Source organism: Columba livia, chromosome 13, assembly GCF_036013475.1.
Source record: "Columba livia isolate bColLiv1 breed racing homer chromosome 13, bColLiv1.pat.W.v2, whole genome shotgun sequence".
NCBI classification, from domain to species: domain Eukaryota; kingdom Metazoa; phylum Chordata; class Aves; order Columbiformes; family Columbidae; genus Columba; species Columba livia.
In genome coordinates this window covers 7448556-7464822 of record NC_088614.1, presented here as the reverse complement: position 1 = coordinate 7464822, position 16267 = coordinate 7448556, and the positions used below count along the sequence as shown (strand labels likewise).

The 16267-nt window shown below is 58.3% G+C and overlaps 1 protein-coding gene across 6 annotated transcripts in view; it reads right to left on the bottom strand.

The window, feature by feature from the left end:
- Positions 1-102: 102 nt before the first annotated feature.
- Positions 103-16267, bottom strand: part of GSE1 (Gse1 coiled-coil protein) — a 98141-nt gene continuing 81976 nt past the window's right edge. For 3 of the 6 annotated variants that reach the window (XM_065028838.1, XM_065028841.1, XM_065028840.1), the window contains 15 exons: positions 15501-15719; positions 11023-11222; positions 9485-9666; positions 9144-9341; positions 8407-8598; positions 7999-8312; positions 7299-7623; positions 5192-5772; positions 4622-4734; positions 3817-4087; positions 3580-3687; positions 2678-3049; positions 1992-2246; positions 1581-1684; positions 103-708 (listed from right to left, as the gene is read on the bottom strand). In XM_065028838.1, coding sequence (XP_064884910.1) covers positions 574-708; positions 1581-1684; positions 1992-2246; positions 2678-3049; positions 3580-3687; positions 3817-4087; positions 4622-4734; positions 5192-5772; positions 7299-7623; positions 7999-8312; positions 8407-8598; positions 9144-9341; positions 9485-9666; positions 11023-11222; positions 15501-15719 — 3569 coding nt within the window. In that variant the 3' untranslated portion in view covers positions 103-573. Of the gene's footprint in view, positions 709-1580; positions 1685-1991; positions 2247-2677; positions 3050-3579; positions 3703-3816; positions 4088-4621; positions 4735-5191; positions 5773-7298; positions 7624-7998; positions 8313-8406; positions 8599-9143; positions 9342-9484; positions 9667-11022; positions 11223-15500; positions 15720-16267 lie in introns of all 6 variants that reach the window. The other 3 variants (XM_065028837.1, XM_065028836.1, XM_065028839.1) reach the window with 3 other exon arrangements.

The following is a 16267-nucleotide window of genomic DNA, read 5'->3' as shown; positions in this document are numbered from 1 at the left end:
TGACCCTTGAATCGCAAAAACCCCGTGAGCGGCTCGAGGGGGTGACACCCCCCCGCGTGTCTGTGCCCCGTCCCCCCAAACAGGCACAAAGAGGGACCTTCAACCAGTTTATTGACTTTATTGGTTTCCAGCGAAGTGCATTTCCAGTGGGAAACCCCGGTGGGGGGGACACAGGGGGGCTCCTGGTGCTGTCCCAGCTCCCCCGGCTTTAGTGTTGTCCGTGGAGTCTTTAATTGTAATTTAAAAAAAAAAAGAGAACAAAAAAAAAATGAGGCTATAAAGTGTGGGTGGCTGGCGGGGGGGGCACAGCGCCCTGTCCCCCCCGGGGGCTGCTGGCCATGGGGTGGGCACCCGGCTCCCCCTCTCCTTTGCTTCATGCATGGCACATTCTCCATTTTATTTTCTTCCTTTTATTCTTTTTTTTTCCTTTATTATTATTATTTTTTTCCTTTTTTTTCTTTTTTTTTTTTTTTGTAGCTTCAAACCTTCCCGAGTGAAAAATATTAAATATTCAAGGTAATAAAATAGATTATTATTTCTAGACTATATGTTCGGCCTCAGCCCAAGGGGGCGTCACCTGGGGTACCCCTTGAAATAGCCCCTGGCCCATGGGGTGGGGGGCACCGCAAGGCACTTCCGCAGGTGCTCCAGCTCCGCCTGCAGCCGCTCGCGCTCCGACGCCAAATGCTGCTTCTGGCTCCGCAGCTCCTGCCGTGGGGAGGGGGGAGAAAGCAAAATAAACCAGGGGCTGGGATACCTCCGGGGTGCTGGGGTTTTAGGGGTACCCCATGTTGGGGGACTGCAGGGGGATGGGGTTCTGCAAGGGATGGGGTTTTGCAAGAGGATGAGGCGCCGAAGGGAACAGGCACTGTGAGGATGGGATTTTGCGGGGAAAGGGTTTAGCAGGGATCGGGTTTAGTAAGGATGGAGTTTAGGAGGGGATGGGTTTTTGCAGGGGATGGAGTTTTTGCAAGGACAGGTTTTAGCTGGGGATTGGTTTTAGCAGGGGACAAGGTTTAGAAGGGACAAAGTTTACTGGGGATGGGGTTTAGAAGGGACAAGGTTTAGCAGCAACAGGGTTTAGCAGGGGATGGGGTTTAGTGGGGACAGGGTTTAAAGGGACAAGGCTTAAGTGAGGACAGGGTTTAGCAAGGATGGGGTTTTGTAAGGGATGGGGTTTTGCAGGTGACAGCACTTAATAGGGACGGGGTTTTGCAGGGCTGGGGGTTTAACAGGGGACAGGTATAGAAGGGACAAGGCTTAGTGGGGACAGGGTTTAGCAGGGGACAGAGCTTAGTGGGGATGGCATTTAGTGGGAATGAGGTACAGTGGGTGACAGAGTTTTGCAGAGTTTAACAGGGACTGGGTTTTGCAGGGACAGGTTTTTGCAGCGGATGTGGTTTAGCAGTGACGGGGCTTAGTAAGGGATGTGGTTTAGTGGGGATGGGGTTTTGAGGGGATGGGGTTTTGCAGGGACCGAGCTTAGCAGGGATGGAGTTTTGCAGGGACAAGTCCCTGGGGGTGTTGGGTGCATTGGGTGCCCGGGGGTCGAGCAGCTGAGGGTCGGGGGCCCCGCTCACCGCCACGCTGTGCGACAGCTGCTCGGCCGTCAGGCTCAGGCTGTAGTGCTGGGCCTCCAGCCGCCGGCACTGGCTCTGCAGCACTTGCCGCTCCAGGTTTTGTTCTGCAAAGACCAAAGGACACGGGCTGAGTGCCGGCACTGTGCGACGCCAGCACCGCGCCGGCTCCAGCATCCCCAGGGAACCTCCCGCTGCTGCCGGGAATGCATGAATTTTTCACATATGCATCAATTTTTCACATATACATCAATTCATTTCCCCAGCGCCTGTTGCTTTTATGCCCTCACTGTGGTGCTGGGGGAGCCACTGGTGCTTCCCCAGCTCATCCCTGGTGCCTGGTCAAGGCACAGAGTGGTTTCACCCAGGGGAAACTCAGGCACAAAGCGGGGGCTCACCCCCCCATCCCCTTACCTTCTATATGTTCCTGGTAAGCTTCAAAAATTGCCTCGATCCCTTGCCACTTGGGCCTGGGGTACTCCTCCTCCTCCTCCTCTTCCTCCTCCTCTTCCTCAGAGGTCGAGTCACAGGGCAGGGGGGGCAGCGTCCGGGGGGGGCCCTCGGCCGTTCCATTGTGTGGCGGGGGGCCCAGGCGGCTGGACGCCTGCAGCTCAGGGATGTTGTAGTGGATGGAGGCATCGAGTTTGTGGTTCTGCTCCGCTGTCCCTGCTGTGGACACCAAGCATGAGCCCCTGGTCTCCTCCCTGTGTCCCCCACCCCACCCCTGAGGCTGCATCGGGAAAGATGTTCCCCTCAAAATATTAATTTCCATCCCACCCCCAGCCACTTTTGAGGGGCTGCAACATCCTCTGTGAGTTTCCACCACCCCGCCCCGCAACTGGAGTAACTTTATTTTCCTCACTCATTGAAATAAATGAGTTGGGGGTGGGGAACAGAGATGTATTTCCCAATGTATTTTCCTATGCATTTTCCCAACACCTTAAGTTTTATCTTCACCCCTGAACTCCTGAGAAGTTTCAGCAACAAGGCTGCTGGTGGATTTTGTGCCCTCAGTGGTGCCAAACCCCAACAGGGAGATGAAGGGGTGTCCCACCCCCCAGCGATGGTCCCCAGGCCCCTCCCTGCATCCCTGCCCTCACCTTTGTGCTTCTGCAACGCTTTCTGAGTGGATTGCAGCACTGACTCGTGGAACTGGTGGGCGAACTCCTCGGCGATGAAGGGCTCCCAGGGTTTGCTCTTGCCGTTCACGCTGTGGGAAAGCGGCACCGGGATGTCCTTGGCCAGGGGACCCCTGACGTAGCTGAGGATGCTCAGCGCCTTCTTCCCGGGGTGCCCGTCACTCAGCCGGGGTTTCTCCACCGGCGCAGTGACTGATTCCTTGGCCCGTGGGAGCTCCGGGGGTCTCAGCTGGTCCAACCTGCTGGGATCTGCTGTTTTCTGTGCCTCCAGCACGGACATGGTGATGCCCATGGGTTTATCAGGATCCAGCAGCAGCGGCGGCACTGGTGGCTCTTTGGGCAGAGGAAAAGAGTAGGTTGCAGTTGGGGCTCGGTGTCCCTGCCAAAGCAAAGCTGTGCCCACCATGTCCCCAAAGCTGTGTCCCCCGTCCCACTGGGAAGGGGATGCTCCTGACTGAGAGCTGGGGAATCATAAAATCAGAGAATCGCAGACGGGTTTGGGTTGAAGGGACCTTGCCAGCCCCCCCAGTGCCACCCCTGCCATGAGCAGGGACATCTTCACCAGCTCAGGTTGCTCAGAGCCCGGTCCAGCCTGGCCTGGGATGTCTCCAGGGATGGTTCATCCACCACCTCTCTGGGCACCTGGGCCAGGCTCTCACCGCCCTCAGGGCAACAATTTCTTCCTCATGTCCAGCCTGAATCTCCCTCCTCTAGTTTAAAACCATCACCCCGTGCCCTATCACAATAGACCCTGCTAAAAAAACTGTCTCCATCTTTCTTACCGGCCACTTTTAAGCACTTGAGGGACCAGGGGGGTTATTTTAGGACCAGAGGGGATGTTTTAGGACTGGGGGGACATTTACCAGTACCAGGCCCGCTGGGGCTGTCCCGCGGAGAGCTCTTCACCACCACGGCAGCCGGTGTCGTCTTCTGCTTCATGGCCTGGAGCATCTCCACCAGCTTCTCCTTGTCTGCGGCATGGGAAGCTGAGCTTTAGTGTAGCCTCAGCTCAGCAGAGCAAGCTCACAGCCCCAGGCAGGACCCCCTCCACGACACCCCCAAACCACAAACCCTCCCAGAGCACGGGGCATGGCTGTTACCTTTTCTCTTCTCAGCGCTGATGTGGGTGAGGTTGAAGATGGTGAGGAAGCGTTTCTTCTCCTCGAAGTTGGGGCTATTGTTCATCTCGTCGGGGCTGTAGCGGGTGGAGAGCGGGAGGCGCGGGGAGGGCGTGCGGCGCTTGTTCTGCACGGTGGGCGGCGAGGGGCTCCTCTCCCGCAGCATTCGCCGGCGTTTGCGGCGTTTCTGGCTCAGCAATTCTTCCTTTTGCTGCTGCGTGGTGAGGCCGAAGAGCTGCAGGAACTCCAGCTTCTGGGGCGCCGACGGGGAGAGCAGAGCAGGGTCACCCCCAGACCGCTCCCCAACCCCACCCTCACGTCCATCTCCATTCCCCATCCTCATGTCCATCCTTATCCTGTCTCCACCCCCACCTCAATCCCCATCTTCATCTCTATCCTCCCATCATCTTCGTCTCCAACCTCATCCTTGTCTCCCCATGCCCATCCTCGTCCCCATCTTCATCTCCATCCCCATCTTCATCCACATCCCCATCTTATCCTCATCTCCATCCTCACCCCCCATCCCGATCTTCATCTCCAGCCTCCTCCTCCTCTCCATCCTGATTCCCATCCCCATCCCCATTTCCATCCTCATCTTCATCCTCATCCTCACCCCTCTCCCGATCTTCAACTACATCCTCCTCCTCCTCTCCATCTCCATCCTCATCTCCATTTCCATCCTCATCTCCATTTCCATTCCCATTGTGGCTGCCCCACCGTGCCAGGAGCAGGTGCCCAAGGCGAGGCTGCTCCCTAGGGGACAGGGGACATTGATTTCCAGCTGTACCTCTGAGGACGTATCCAGCTTCAGCGGGGGCTGCTCAGCCACGCAGCGGAGATGTGCCCGCACCTCCTCCTCGTCGCTGTCGTCGCAGGAGTCGTCCAGGTCATAGTAGTAACCTGGGGATGAGGAGAGACTGGTGTGAGACTGGGGGGACCCCTCTGGGACAGAAGGGCAGCAGGGTGCAGGTGCATTGGGGTGAGATGCCCCTGGGGAGCATCACCTGCCCTGTGTCCCCACTCAGTATCACTTTGGGCTGGGTGACAGGGGCTCACAGCTGCAGCTGAACCCCCCCATCCCTGCTGTAGGGGGAACGTTGACACCTGCCCCCCCGTGGTGCTCCATCTCCTCCCCGACACTGTTCTTATCCCCACTCGCGCAGCCTCATTAATATTTAAAAACCGCTTATTAGCCTCAGTTCATCATTTATTAATTGGCCACGTCTAGGGCGGAGGATTTACCGAGCCGCTTGGCTTTGCGGGCTGCTGGCATCCCCAGGGAGACCCCTCGGCCACCCCCAGCACTGCTAGGTACCGCTGGGGGTGTCCCCGGCGCGGTGCCACCGCGGTGTCCCACCTTTCTCGCGCGCCTCGCGCCGCCGGCGCTCCTCCAGGTCCAGTTTGCTGATCAACCTGCGATGCTGCTGCACGAACTCGTCGTAGATGTACATGGGGTCCTGGGCGCGGGGCTGGGGGGTGCGGTACGGCGAGCTGGGCTTGGTGGCCTCACCGAATGGGGTGGCCGGGGGTCTCTGCTGGCTCAAGATGCTTTGCGTGGATTTCTCCAGCTCGGCGAGGAAGGGGGTGTGGGGGAAGCCCCCGTGCTCCAGGGTGCCGGGTTCCCGTCCTGAGGGGTATTTCTCCAGCGCATCCCTCTTCCTCACCCCCTCCTCCAGCTTCTCGGGGCAGAAGCCCCTCTCCACCTTCACCAGCGGGATGCTCTGCCGGCCAGGCTCAAAGGGGGACGGGTGGCCATGGAGGGTGTGGGGCTCTGGGAGGCGGCGAGGGGGCTCAGAGGGGCTTTCTATCAGCGAGATGGGGTTCCAGAGGGACGTGGTGACGGGGTGGTGCTGGGGTTTGGGGGAGATGAGGGGTGGGGGACCCCCGAAGTGCTGCCCCGGCTCCCGGCCACTTGGCTCGTGGCGGCTCGATCCCGACCTGTGGGGAGAGAAGAGGGGAGGCAATGCCAGAGAGACACCCCACACCGGGCTGCTTTTGGGGGAAAAATGTACCAGTTTGGGCCACCTGGAGCGGTTTGTGCATGTGGGGCCGCCACACTCATACCCTCCCGTGTCACCACCCCAAGGGACGAGGGGGCAGAGTCAGAGATTGAGCAAGGACATGGCTGCATCCCCGGGCAGGGGAGCCCAGGCTTGACACCCCCCAGCTGCCCACCATAGGGACAAAAGCCACAGCCCTGCTGCCCCCACCTTGATGCCACCCTCCGGCAGCCGAGGACGGAGCCAGCCTGTTCACAAGATAAATATTTCATGCGCCCAAGCTGTGCGTTTAACGCTTTTCCGCTCCAGCGCCCCGGAGCTCTGCGCACGAAGCAGCAAGTTCAGCTCAGCCACCGCCCCGGTGTCACCAATGATGGGAAGTGTCACCTGCCCTGCTGGGGACTGGTCCTGGATGGATGAGGGCAGCCCCAAGATGAGGATGGGGATAGAGATGAGGGTAAGGATGGAGATGTGGATGAGGATAGGGGAGAGGATGAGAATGCTGATGGGGATGCGGTATCCCCCCACTGCAGGTGTTTTGGGGTGACCTCGCTCTCTCCTCTCTAGTTTGGCACAGAAGGAGCGGATGGGGAAGGGAGCCTGCGGCAGGGACTCGCCTTTGTGCCGCCAAGCGATCTGTTCCTTATTATCCTTGATGAGCCACACTAATCCCCTGGATACCCAAAAATAACAAAGGGAGCTGGTGGCAGAGCTGGCTGGATGAGCCCAGGCTGTTTCAGCACTCAGCAGCAAGCCTCTGTCAATCCGGGGGGTGCAGACATGCTCCTCTGCCTCCCCAAAACCAGGCATCCCAGTGCCTGGCTCTGCTGCCCGGCGGGGAGCTGCAATTAGCAGTGCCGGGTGCCTGGGCAGCCACCTGCCCGCTGGCCCTCGGCCACCTCCCGGGCTCGGCGCCTGCCGCCGCGCAGATGTCGGGCACCGGCAACGCCCGGCGCTGCCAGCGCAGCCGGGGCTGGCACCGTGTGACAGGGACCTGCTGGCACCAGCTGCTGCACACGGGGATGTGCAGGGAATGAGGGGCACGGATGTGGTTCTATAGTGACAAGCGATAGGATGAGAGGAAATGGCCTCAAGTTGCACCAGAGGAGGTTTGGGTGGATTTTGGGGAGAATTTCTTCCCAGAAAGGGCTGCTGTCAGGCCTTGGAACAGGCTGCCCAGGGCAGTGGTGGAGTCACCACCCCTGGAGGGGTTGAACAGACGTGGAGATGAGGTTCTCAGGGACATGGGGTAGTGCCAGGGATGGTTTAACAGTTGGACTCAATGATCCTGAGGGTCCCTCCCAACCAAAATGATTCTACGTGAGATGCCGGCTCACTAACACGGGTGCAAAGCTGCAGGGAAATGAGAAAATCCTATGGATATTGCAGCAGGGCTGGCTGTGACACAGGAAAACATAATTAAGATTTTAGGAGGATGCTCCGTGCCCAGATCAACATCCTTACCTGGGGTGCTCCGGCCGATGCTCTGGCTCGGGCTGGCTCGGGGTGCGCCCCATGTCCAGGTGCTGCTCCAGCACTTGCTGCCGGAATTCCGAGACTTGGGATTGTCGATCTTCCTTCTCCTGGCGCAGCCGGCGCTGCCGGGCCAGCCACTTCTCCTCCTCGTTGGTGCGGTGGATGAGTAGCGCCGTGGCCGCACTGCTCCCCGGCAGCGGGAACACGCTGTGGTTGGGGATCAGGCTGGGCACCGGGTGGTGGGCGCCGGGCGGCGGGTGCAGCGGGTGCTGGATGGGCTTCGGCGTCGGCAGCACCGAGTCCTTGAGTTTCTCTGGAGTGAAAAAGGGGGTGCCGGAGAGTTAGGGTGCAGAAAGTGGGGGGCTACCCATGGTTATAATTGATTATTAGGCGCTTTGGGGTGCACACGGTCCCTTCGAGCATGCCTGCATTTGGGAGCCATGGGGCAGAGTCAGATTCCGGCCCCCCTGTCCTGATGTGCTACAGCACTGGGTGCACTGCCACCATGGATGGAGTCAGATATCACTGTCACCACAGCACCTGGGCGTCTAGCAGAACCAGGCTTCATCCTCACCCTGCTCCCAGGGCCATCAACCCTTCTGCTTTGCCATCTCAAGTGGAAAGGGGATGGTGACAAGCTGCACCAAAAGTGGCAGCACCCCTGCAGCGTGACCCGTGGGGACATTACCTGGCCTGGCGGGTGGCAGCGGCTCGGCCGGCTTGCCCCGCTCCTCGGCCGCATGTCCCCGCAGCCCGTGCAGCTCAGCCACAGGGAGGAAGGGCCCCCCCTCCATGGCTTTCACCATGCTCAGCTCCTTCTCCCGGGCGCGTTCCCGTTGCCGCTCCAGCTCCCGTTCCCGCTCCTTCTCCCGCTCTCGCTCCAGCTCCTTCTCACGCTCCCGTTCCTTCTCCCGCTCCCGGTCAGCTTCTCGCTCCCGTTCCTTCTCCCGCTCCCGCTCGCGCTCCCGCTCTCTCTGCCGCAGCTCCTCGTCCATTTGCAGCCTGCAAAGAGAAACCAAAAAGACTCTGAAATTACCCCAAAAATGGCTGTTAGCATCCCCTGTGTCCCCCCACCCAGCCGTCGTCCCCCCCATACCTCTCGGCGGCGAGACTGGAGATGCGCTCGGACTGCAGGGCGGAGAGGGAGGAGTGTGAGAGCTCGGGGGGGTACCGGACCCCCGAGAGGTGCAGGTGCATGGCCGAGGGGTGCAGGGGGGGCAGTGAGCCCGGCGCCGGCAGTGGGTAGAAGGGGGAACGCAGCGCCGACAGGCAGTACGACTCGTCCATCCTGGGGAGATGGGGATGCTCAGTGGGATGTGAAAGAAAACCCCTAATTTCCTCCCCTGGGAGTGATCCCAGACTGGATGGGGGCTGCTTTTCACATGGAGAGCCCCCAAACTCCCCAGTGCAACCCAGACATCTTCCCGATATTGGAGTCCTACCTCCCCAGCCCCCAAAGCTCATCCTCTAGCCACTGGCACCCCAGGGACCCCCAAATTCTCCCCCAGGAGTGACCCCAGGTTGGATGGGGACCGCCTTCTGCTAAGAGAGGGCGGGTTTGTAGAGCCCCAAAATGCCCCAATGTGGCTCAACCATCCTCCCCAGATCGGAGTCCCACCTCCCCAGCTCCCAAAACTCATCCTGCATGTGCTGGCATCCCTCGGGGACCCCATAACTCTCCCTACAAAGAGCGATCTCAGGCTACATGGGGGCTGCTTTCCACTAGAAGAGTGGTTTGAAGAGCCCCAAAATGCCCCCAGTACAGCTCAACCATCCACTCCGGACCCAGCTCCCACCTCCCCAGCCCCACGGACACGCCCAGGCGATGCCCACCTGAAGGCCGGGTGCGGGAAGGGGTGGTGGGTCAGGTAGCCAGGGTGGTAGTAGGCAGCGGCGGTGGCGGGGTCGAGGCCGAGGGGGGGCAGCGAGGACATGCGGAGCTCCTCGGCGGTGTGGTAGGGACGGAAGCTGCGCAGGTAATCCTCAGTGACGGCGCTGGGAGGCACCACGTGGTGAACCGGCCGCTGCAGGCTTTTGGGGAGTGGGGGAAACAAGGAGACAGTCACCATCCCACCCTGTGCCCATGGGAACGTGTCACCCACTGCCCCAGGATGCTCAGCGGGACCAGACTTTGCATCATGTAACCCCCCATCACCCATTGCCCCGGGACTCACTTGAGCGGAGGGAAGCGTGAGTCCTGGACCACAGAGCTGGGGGGCAGCCCAAAGGAATAGGGTGTTCCCAGGAGGTGGGAGGGAACGGTGGGGGCCCCCGCTTTCTCCTGGGCAAGGGGGGGCTCCGAGATGAGGCGCTCGCGGGCACTGCTGCTGCTGCTGCCTCGTGACCCTGCTTCTTGCTGCAAAGCAAAGAGGCAGAAACATTGAGCTGGGCGTTAGGGACCCTGCAAAGGACAAGGGGGCTCCCTGCTGGCACCCCACCCCAAGACCTTCAGGGGGTTCCCAGTGTCCCTGCAGGGTCCCCAGCTGGCACGCAGTACCCAGAGGATGCATCCACCGGAGCATCCTCCTCCATCCAGGCTGTGGAAGGGAGGCTGGAGGGGTCTGAGAGCCCAGGTAGGAGAGGGGGTGCCGAAGCCAGACAGGTTACCTTCCTGGAGATTTATGGGCTGCTTTGTTCTCCAGAGCTATTAATCATGCGGGGAGGACACAGTCACAGCCGGGTAAACTTAATAGCCTTTGATAGTGGCCATAAACTGGGCATCAGCCCAGCATTCCCCCAAAAACAGCATCAGCACCCCCACCCCCTCGCAACACTTCAGTCAGCCCCAGGATGAAGGTCGCTCTCTCTATGTCCCCACAGTGGCTGGCGACGGACCCCTGGGCAAGAGGGGACCCATTGGAGTGACAAGGGACCCTGCAGGGTCCAGACATGGTGCGGGTAACCCCCAGCAAGACGCAGCTGTGTTTAAAAGCGATGACTTTTCACAGCACCTTCTCCATTCAGCAGCTGGAGGAGAAGGATGGCAGTTGCCCCCAGTGTCTCCCCCCACCCAGTCCTGGGCAGGTCACAGGTCCCTGGCCTTTGGGGACGGTCCCAAGGTCACCATGGTGGCACAAAGGGCGTCCCCCCACTCCTGCCGCCTGCATCAAGGCTCATTGTGCGGTGCCAGGCTCTGCTCTAATTACCTCCCGTCCCGCTGCGAGCGGCTCCGCCAGACAATAACCCACACTCGGTTAACCCCACACTGGGGGGGAGGTGACGTGGGGTGGGGGGGCTGACACAGCACTGGGGAGCACCCAGACAACCCACACACCCCTTCGAGCGCCTGGGGGATCGCAGTTCTATTTATTTATTTATTTATTATTTTTCTCCTCTCCCCCCGCTCCCCGCCCTCAAGGTTTCGCATCCCCTCCCATCGCCTCTCGGCTCCGTGGTTTAATTAGCCTTTCCAAGTGGCATAATCCCCCCGGGAATCTGCTCGTAGCATGCGGAGGAGAGGAGAACCATTAACGATGCTTCTTAATTAGCTACTCTACCTCCCCCCTCCTCTTTCTTCTTCTTTGCTCCCCTCTGGACATCAGCCTGGGGACGATGGCATCATGTCCCCCAGCCCCAGAGAGGAGAAGGAACAAAACAGGGAGCATCTCCTGACGCCCTGGACCACAATCAGTGCTGTGCATGGCATCCCATGCTCTCCATCCTTTTTTTTGAGGTGGACAGGGAAATGGGCAGCCCCAAAACACAGCCGTACCTGTCTGCCCTCGCTCCTCCAGACCCCGTTGACTGTTTTGGTGGGGGCGATGGTGACGACGGGCGGCGTGCTGGGCACGCTGTGCCCCCCCGGGGGGACAATGATGGGACCCATGGGTCCTCGCTTGGGCGTGCTGGCAGGGGAGCTGTGGTTGGTGGCTGGCGAGGAGACCGGGGATGACTCACTGCTTATCGAGGACCCTGAAATTCAATTTGAAAATTGAAGTAAATGGGGGAAAAGGCAGCTATTAACGAGCTAAAACCACGCACTGAACAAGGTGAAGCCATCGTGGGGGGATGCTCCACTGCAGGGACCAGGGATGCAGGCAGGGCACTCAGCATCATTCCAGCGCCCACAGCTGGACCCCCATCCTCCTATCCCATGGAGCCCCATCCCAAGGGAGGTTCCTTCTGGTGCTAAAAGGCTTTGCCCCATGGGACAGGCACCCATCTAACAGGGACTGAAACCCCATACCCACCTCCCATAAAGCCCTTTCTGGGCTCATCCCACCCTGCCTGTGCCCTGGAACAAGTGACACCAACACAATGCCAACCCCAGGCAGCTGCATCTGCTCAAACTGAACTCGCAGAGTCCTTAATCCGGCTGCAAAAGTCACAGCACATGAGCTGGGGCACTCGGAGATGTTGGGATGAAGGAGTCGCTCCCTGTAACCCTTGGGCAAGGCTTTGGCTTTATTTGCATAATATGTCTGTATTTTAAATTCTACCCACCCCGGGGATGCTGGCGATATTTGCAAGGGAAACATAAAAACGGAATTAAAGCAGAGAGTGGAAAGCAGAGCTGGGGCAGAAACACAAATTCTGCGTTAACTGAGGCAGATGGTGCCTGGTGTCAGCTCCTCTGGTACATCACCCCCTCCCAAAACCCGCCCAGGCAGTGGGACAGGTCCTGTCCCCCAAAACCCTGTTCCCACCAGCCCAGAGTCTCATTTCCCACATGCCAGCAGGGATGGGCTACTGGTCACCAAGGGGGGGTCCATGGCCACTGCAGGATGTCAGCCAAGAGGTGATGATGCCCCATGTCCTGAGACCACGCCTGGCACCCAGGGGAACCTTGTCTACCCCATGTGTGCAGCTCCCCTAAGCATGCACACCAACTCCTTGTCCTGCAAGTGTGTAATGTGGCTCTTCTGTGTGTGCAAGCTGGTTCCCCTAAGTGTGCAAATCAGTTCCTCACTCTACAAGTATGCAAGCTGGCTTCCCTGAGTGTGCAAGGTGTCTCCTTGCCCTCTGAGTGTGCAAACCAGCTCCCCTGAGCATTCAAGCTAGCTCCTTGCCATGAAACTGTGGAATGTGGCTCTTCTGTGTGTGCAAGCCAGCTCCCCGTGCTGCAAGCGTGCAAAGCTGCTCCCCTGAGTGTGCAAGCTGGCTCCTTGCCCTGCAAAGAACACAAGTCAGCTCCCCTGAGCATGCAAGCTGGCTCTTCGCTGTGCAAGCATGCAATTTGTCTCTTCCATGTGTAGAAGCCAGGCCTTTGCCTGCAGGTGTGCAACGTGGCTCCCCTGAGTGTGCAAGTCAGTTCCTCACCCTGCAAACCTGCTATTTGGCTCCCCTGAGAAGGTAGGCCAGCTCCTTGCCCTGCAAGCACGCAAAACAGTTCCCCTGAGCGTGCAAGGCAGCTCCACCAAGCATGCAAGCTGGCTCCTTGCTACTCAAGAGTGCAATTTGGCTCTTCTGTGTGTGCAAATCAGCTCCTCTGAGTGTGCAAAGTGTCTCCTGGCCCTTCAAGTGTGCAAGGTAACTCCTCACCCTGCTAGCCTGCAACCCATCTCCAGCCCATCTCCAAAAGCCCCACGCACCCCTCACTACACCCCCAGCACCCTGGGTACCACCAGGAGGGAGTTGGGAATGCCAAAGGGAAGCAGGAGCATCCCCAGTGGGAAGGATGCTCGCTGGAGCAGAGAGGCCAAGCAGAACCCGCTGCCGGCCACGCAGCTTTATTAATTATTCCCAAGTCGCTTCGAATCGCTTTCATTTCAAGACTCAGGAAAAAGAGAAAGGCTGGCCACCACAAAAGGAGGCCGCCGATACGGATTTGACACCCACTGAAGTCTATCTTGTCAGCGCAAGGCCAACAACAATTAGCAGCCTAATCCCCTCTGAGCTGGGAAGCCATTACTCACCACGCGATAGCGTTAACAATCAATACCATCACAATGAGCCCGGCAATTAATGAAGCTAAAGTCTTACTTCAGAACCTTAATTCTCGCTGTGTGGCTTTAAACGGGAGGGTTTGTGATCGTTATAATTAACTGGTGGTATTCAGCCAGGAGTTAGTCAATGAAACTAATCTGGATTGGAGATGACAAGAGGCACAGTGTGATGGTGTCACCTTTGTTTTCTGACCTCCCCGCTTTCTGCTCGGTGATAGCAGATTAGCAGCCCAGGCTGACAGGCAAATGTAATTAACAGCTGAGACCCTGAAGGAGGAGGGGGGGAGAAGAAAGGAAGAGCAAAGGGAGGAATAAAACCCACCCTGCAGACAGCCCAGGGTAGGACAGGAGGAGCACCCAGCCAGGCAATGGCTTTGGTGGCTTCTTGGGGCTTTGCTGGGATGGAGTGGGTGAGGATGAGCTCCTGCAGCTGGGGATGCTGGGGGGGAGCAGGACATCCCACGTCCCCACAGCTGCTGGTTCATAAAGCTGGTAAAAAAGCCAGAGGTGCTGGGGGGACACACTGGGCATCAGCCACATCTGCACCTCCCATCACAGGAAGGGATGCGGGGTGAGGATTTGGGGGCAAAGCAATTTATCTCCCAGAGCTAAAAACCATGGCGTGGAGATAAATCCCCTTCCCGACACGCACCCACAAACCCACATCTATTACAAACCTCCCGGATGAGCCACTTTGAGCACCCAGATGGGCGTGTGGTTTTGTCTTTTCTTTTTGCAAACGAACTCTACAGTTGCTAAGGGGAAATCCAAGAGTAATGTGGCTGCTTCTCTCCAACACCATGAAACCCATGTCAAAACCCACTGATGTCCCTTTGGGTGGGCTGAACAGCATGGTGGGGGCACAAGTCATAGGGTGCAGGGGAAAGAAAAGGCAAAATAATCCCCCAAACCAAACCAACTGGCCCTATGGAAGCAGATGGGCTCTGGAGGAGGCAGCCAGGGAGAACCAGGGGCTTCCAGTGAGGCTGAAGCATCACTGAGAGCTGGTCCCCTCAGTGTCATGGAGACCCAGTGTCCCCGTGGGCTTCCTGAGAAGCAGCTGATGCTGGAGACTTTGGGTCTCAGCTGGGACCAGGCATTTTGTGGCTGGTGGGGTCTTGCAGAAAAGGTCTTCCAAAAAGAGCCTTGCAAAAGCACCCTGCAGAAAGGGTCTTCTAAAAACGGCCTTCCAAAAGTGACCTCGCAAAAAAGTCTTCTAAAAAGGGCCTTCAAAAAGCACCTTGCAAAAAACACCTGGCAAAAAGGGTCCTGTATCCTCCCCAAGGACCAAACTGCCCCGGCAGTGGGCAACAACCCAAGGGGGAGCACCCACCAGTGGAAACAGCAGGGATAAATGCTATTTTGGTGCAAATTGATGATACCAACAGTCTCCTGCTGAAACGCTTTGCAGCCCAGGGAGAGGCTGCCTCCCTGCACACGTGGGATGACCACGCATCCCACAGGACACGCTCCCCGTGACAGTGGGGACCTCGGGGTGCTCCAGCACCCCAGCAGAGATGGGAGGTGAGATGGAGGATGTGGTGGCTGGGCCATCGCAGGGTGACGAGGGATGGGGACATCCCGGGGGCACACAAATGTGGCCAAGCAATTTGGCTGGGGAAGGAACAGATTTGAGGAACCTCCAGAGGAAAAGCGTGGAGAACAGGAGGCTGAGGGGAGACCTTATCGCTGTCTACAACTACCTGAATGGAGGTTGGAGCATGGAAGGTGTTGGTCTCTTCTCCCAAGCAGCAAGTGACAGGACAAGAGGAAATGGCCTCAAGTCGTGCCAGGGGAGGTTTAGATTGGATGTTAAGAAAAATTCTTCCCGGAAAGGGCTGTCAGGCATTTGAACAGGCTGCCCAGGGCAGTGGTGGAGTCACCATCCCTGGAGGTATTTAAAAGGTGTTTAGACAAGGTTCTTAGGGACATGGTTTAGTGCTAGAGTGAGGTTACAGTTGGACTCAATGATCCTGAGGGTCTCTTCCAACCGAAATGATTCTATGACAAAGAAAAACAAACAAACAAACCACCAGCATTTCGGTGAAGCGTGGCAGGAATTGGGGGGGGGCAGGGAGGGACAGACCCCGCCCTGTATCGCAGATTTTCTCCCAGGGTACGGCAATTGATACAACATTTGGATTACTCCAGCTGAATTGAATTTCTAAACTGTCCCCTCAAGCCATGACGCTGGGGAAAGACATTTACTAGGAGAATGGTGAGAAAACGCCGTCCACCGGCTCCAGGGTGGGGAAGACACTGATGCTCAGCACCTCCTGGTCCCTGTCCCCATCATTGTCCCTACCTCTGGGCTCCTCGGCTTGCTTGGCGAGCTTGCGGAGAGCGGCGGCAAAGCTGGAGGAAGGTGCTGCCTGGACGGACAAAGTGCTGCTGGCGGCCGGGCTGCCATTGGGGACGATAGAGCCGTTGAGCGGGGAGGGGGTGAGGGGGCTGACGGTGGCGGTGGTGCGGGTGGCGGTGGACAGCATTCCTAGGGACGGTGACTTCGGCTCATGGCTCATGCCTGTCAAGGAGAGCAGCCCGCGTTAGATGAGGAGAGGGATCCCCAAATCCACATCCCCCTCCCCAGAGCAGGAACATCAGGACAAGCAAAACCCTAAAATGCACCCTAAAATGCACCCTAAAATGCACCCCCAGTGCATGCAACTGGGGTGAGAGGGTATTTTGGAGGGACTTCAGCATCCTGATGGAGGTGATGGAAGGCAGCCCCCTGACTTGTGTGGTGCTGCCTAATTGCCACCATTGCACCCCCAAATCCCCAGTATGGCATCTCTGGGTCACCGGCACTGCACCCCCAAATCCCCACCATTGCACCTTCAATCTGCACTGTGGAACTTTCAAATTGCCACCTCTGCACCCTGAAATCCCCCGTAGTGCACCCCCAGTGCCCCCCACTTCACACCCAAGTCCCCACCATTGCACCTCCAAATCCCCACCATTGCACCTCCAAATCCCCACCACAGCACCTCCAGCTCCTCATCATTGCACCTTCAAGCCCCCACCATTGCACCCCCAAATCCCCACCACTGCACCTTCAAATCCCCAGCATTG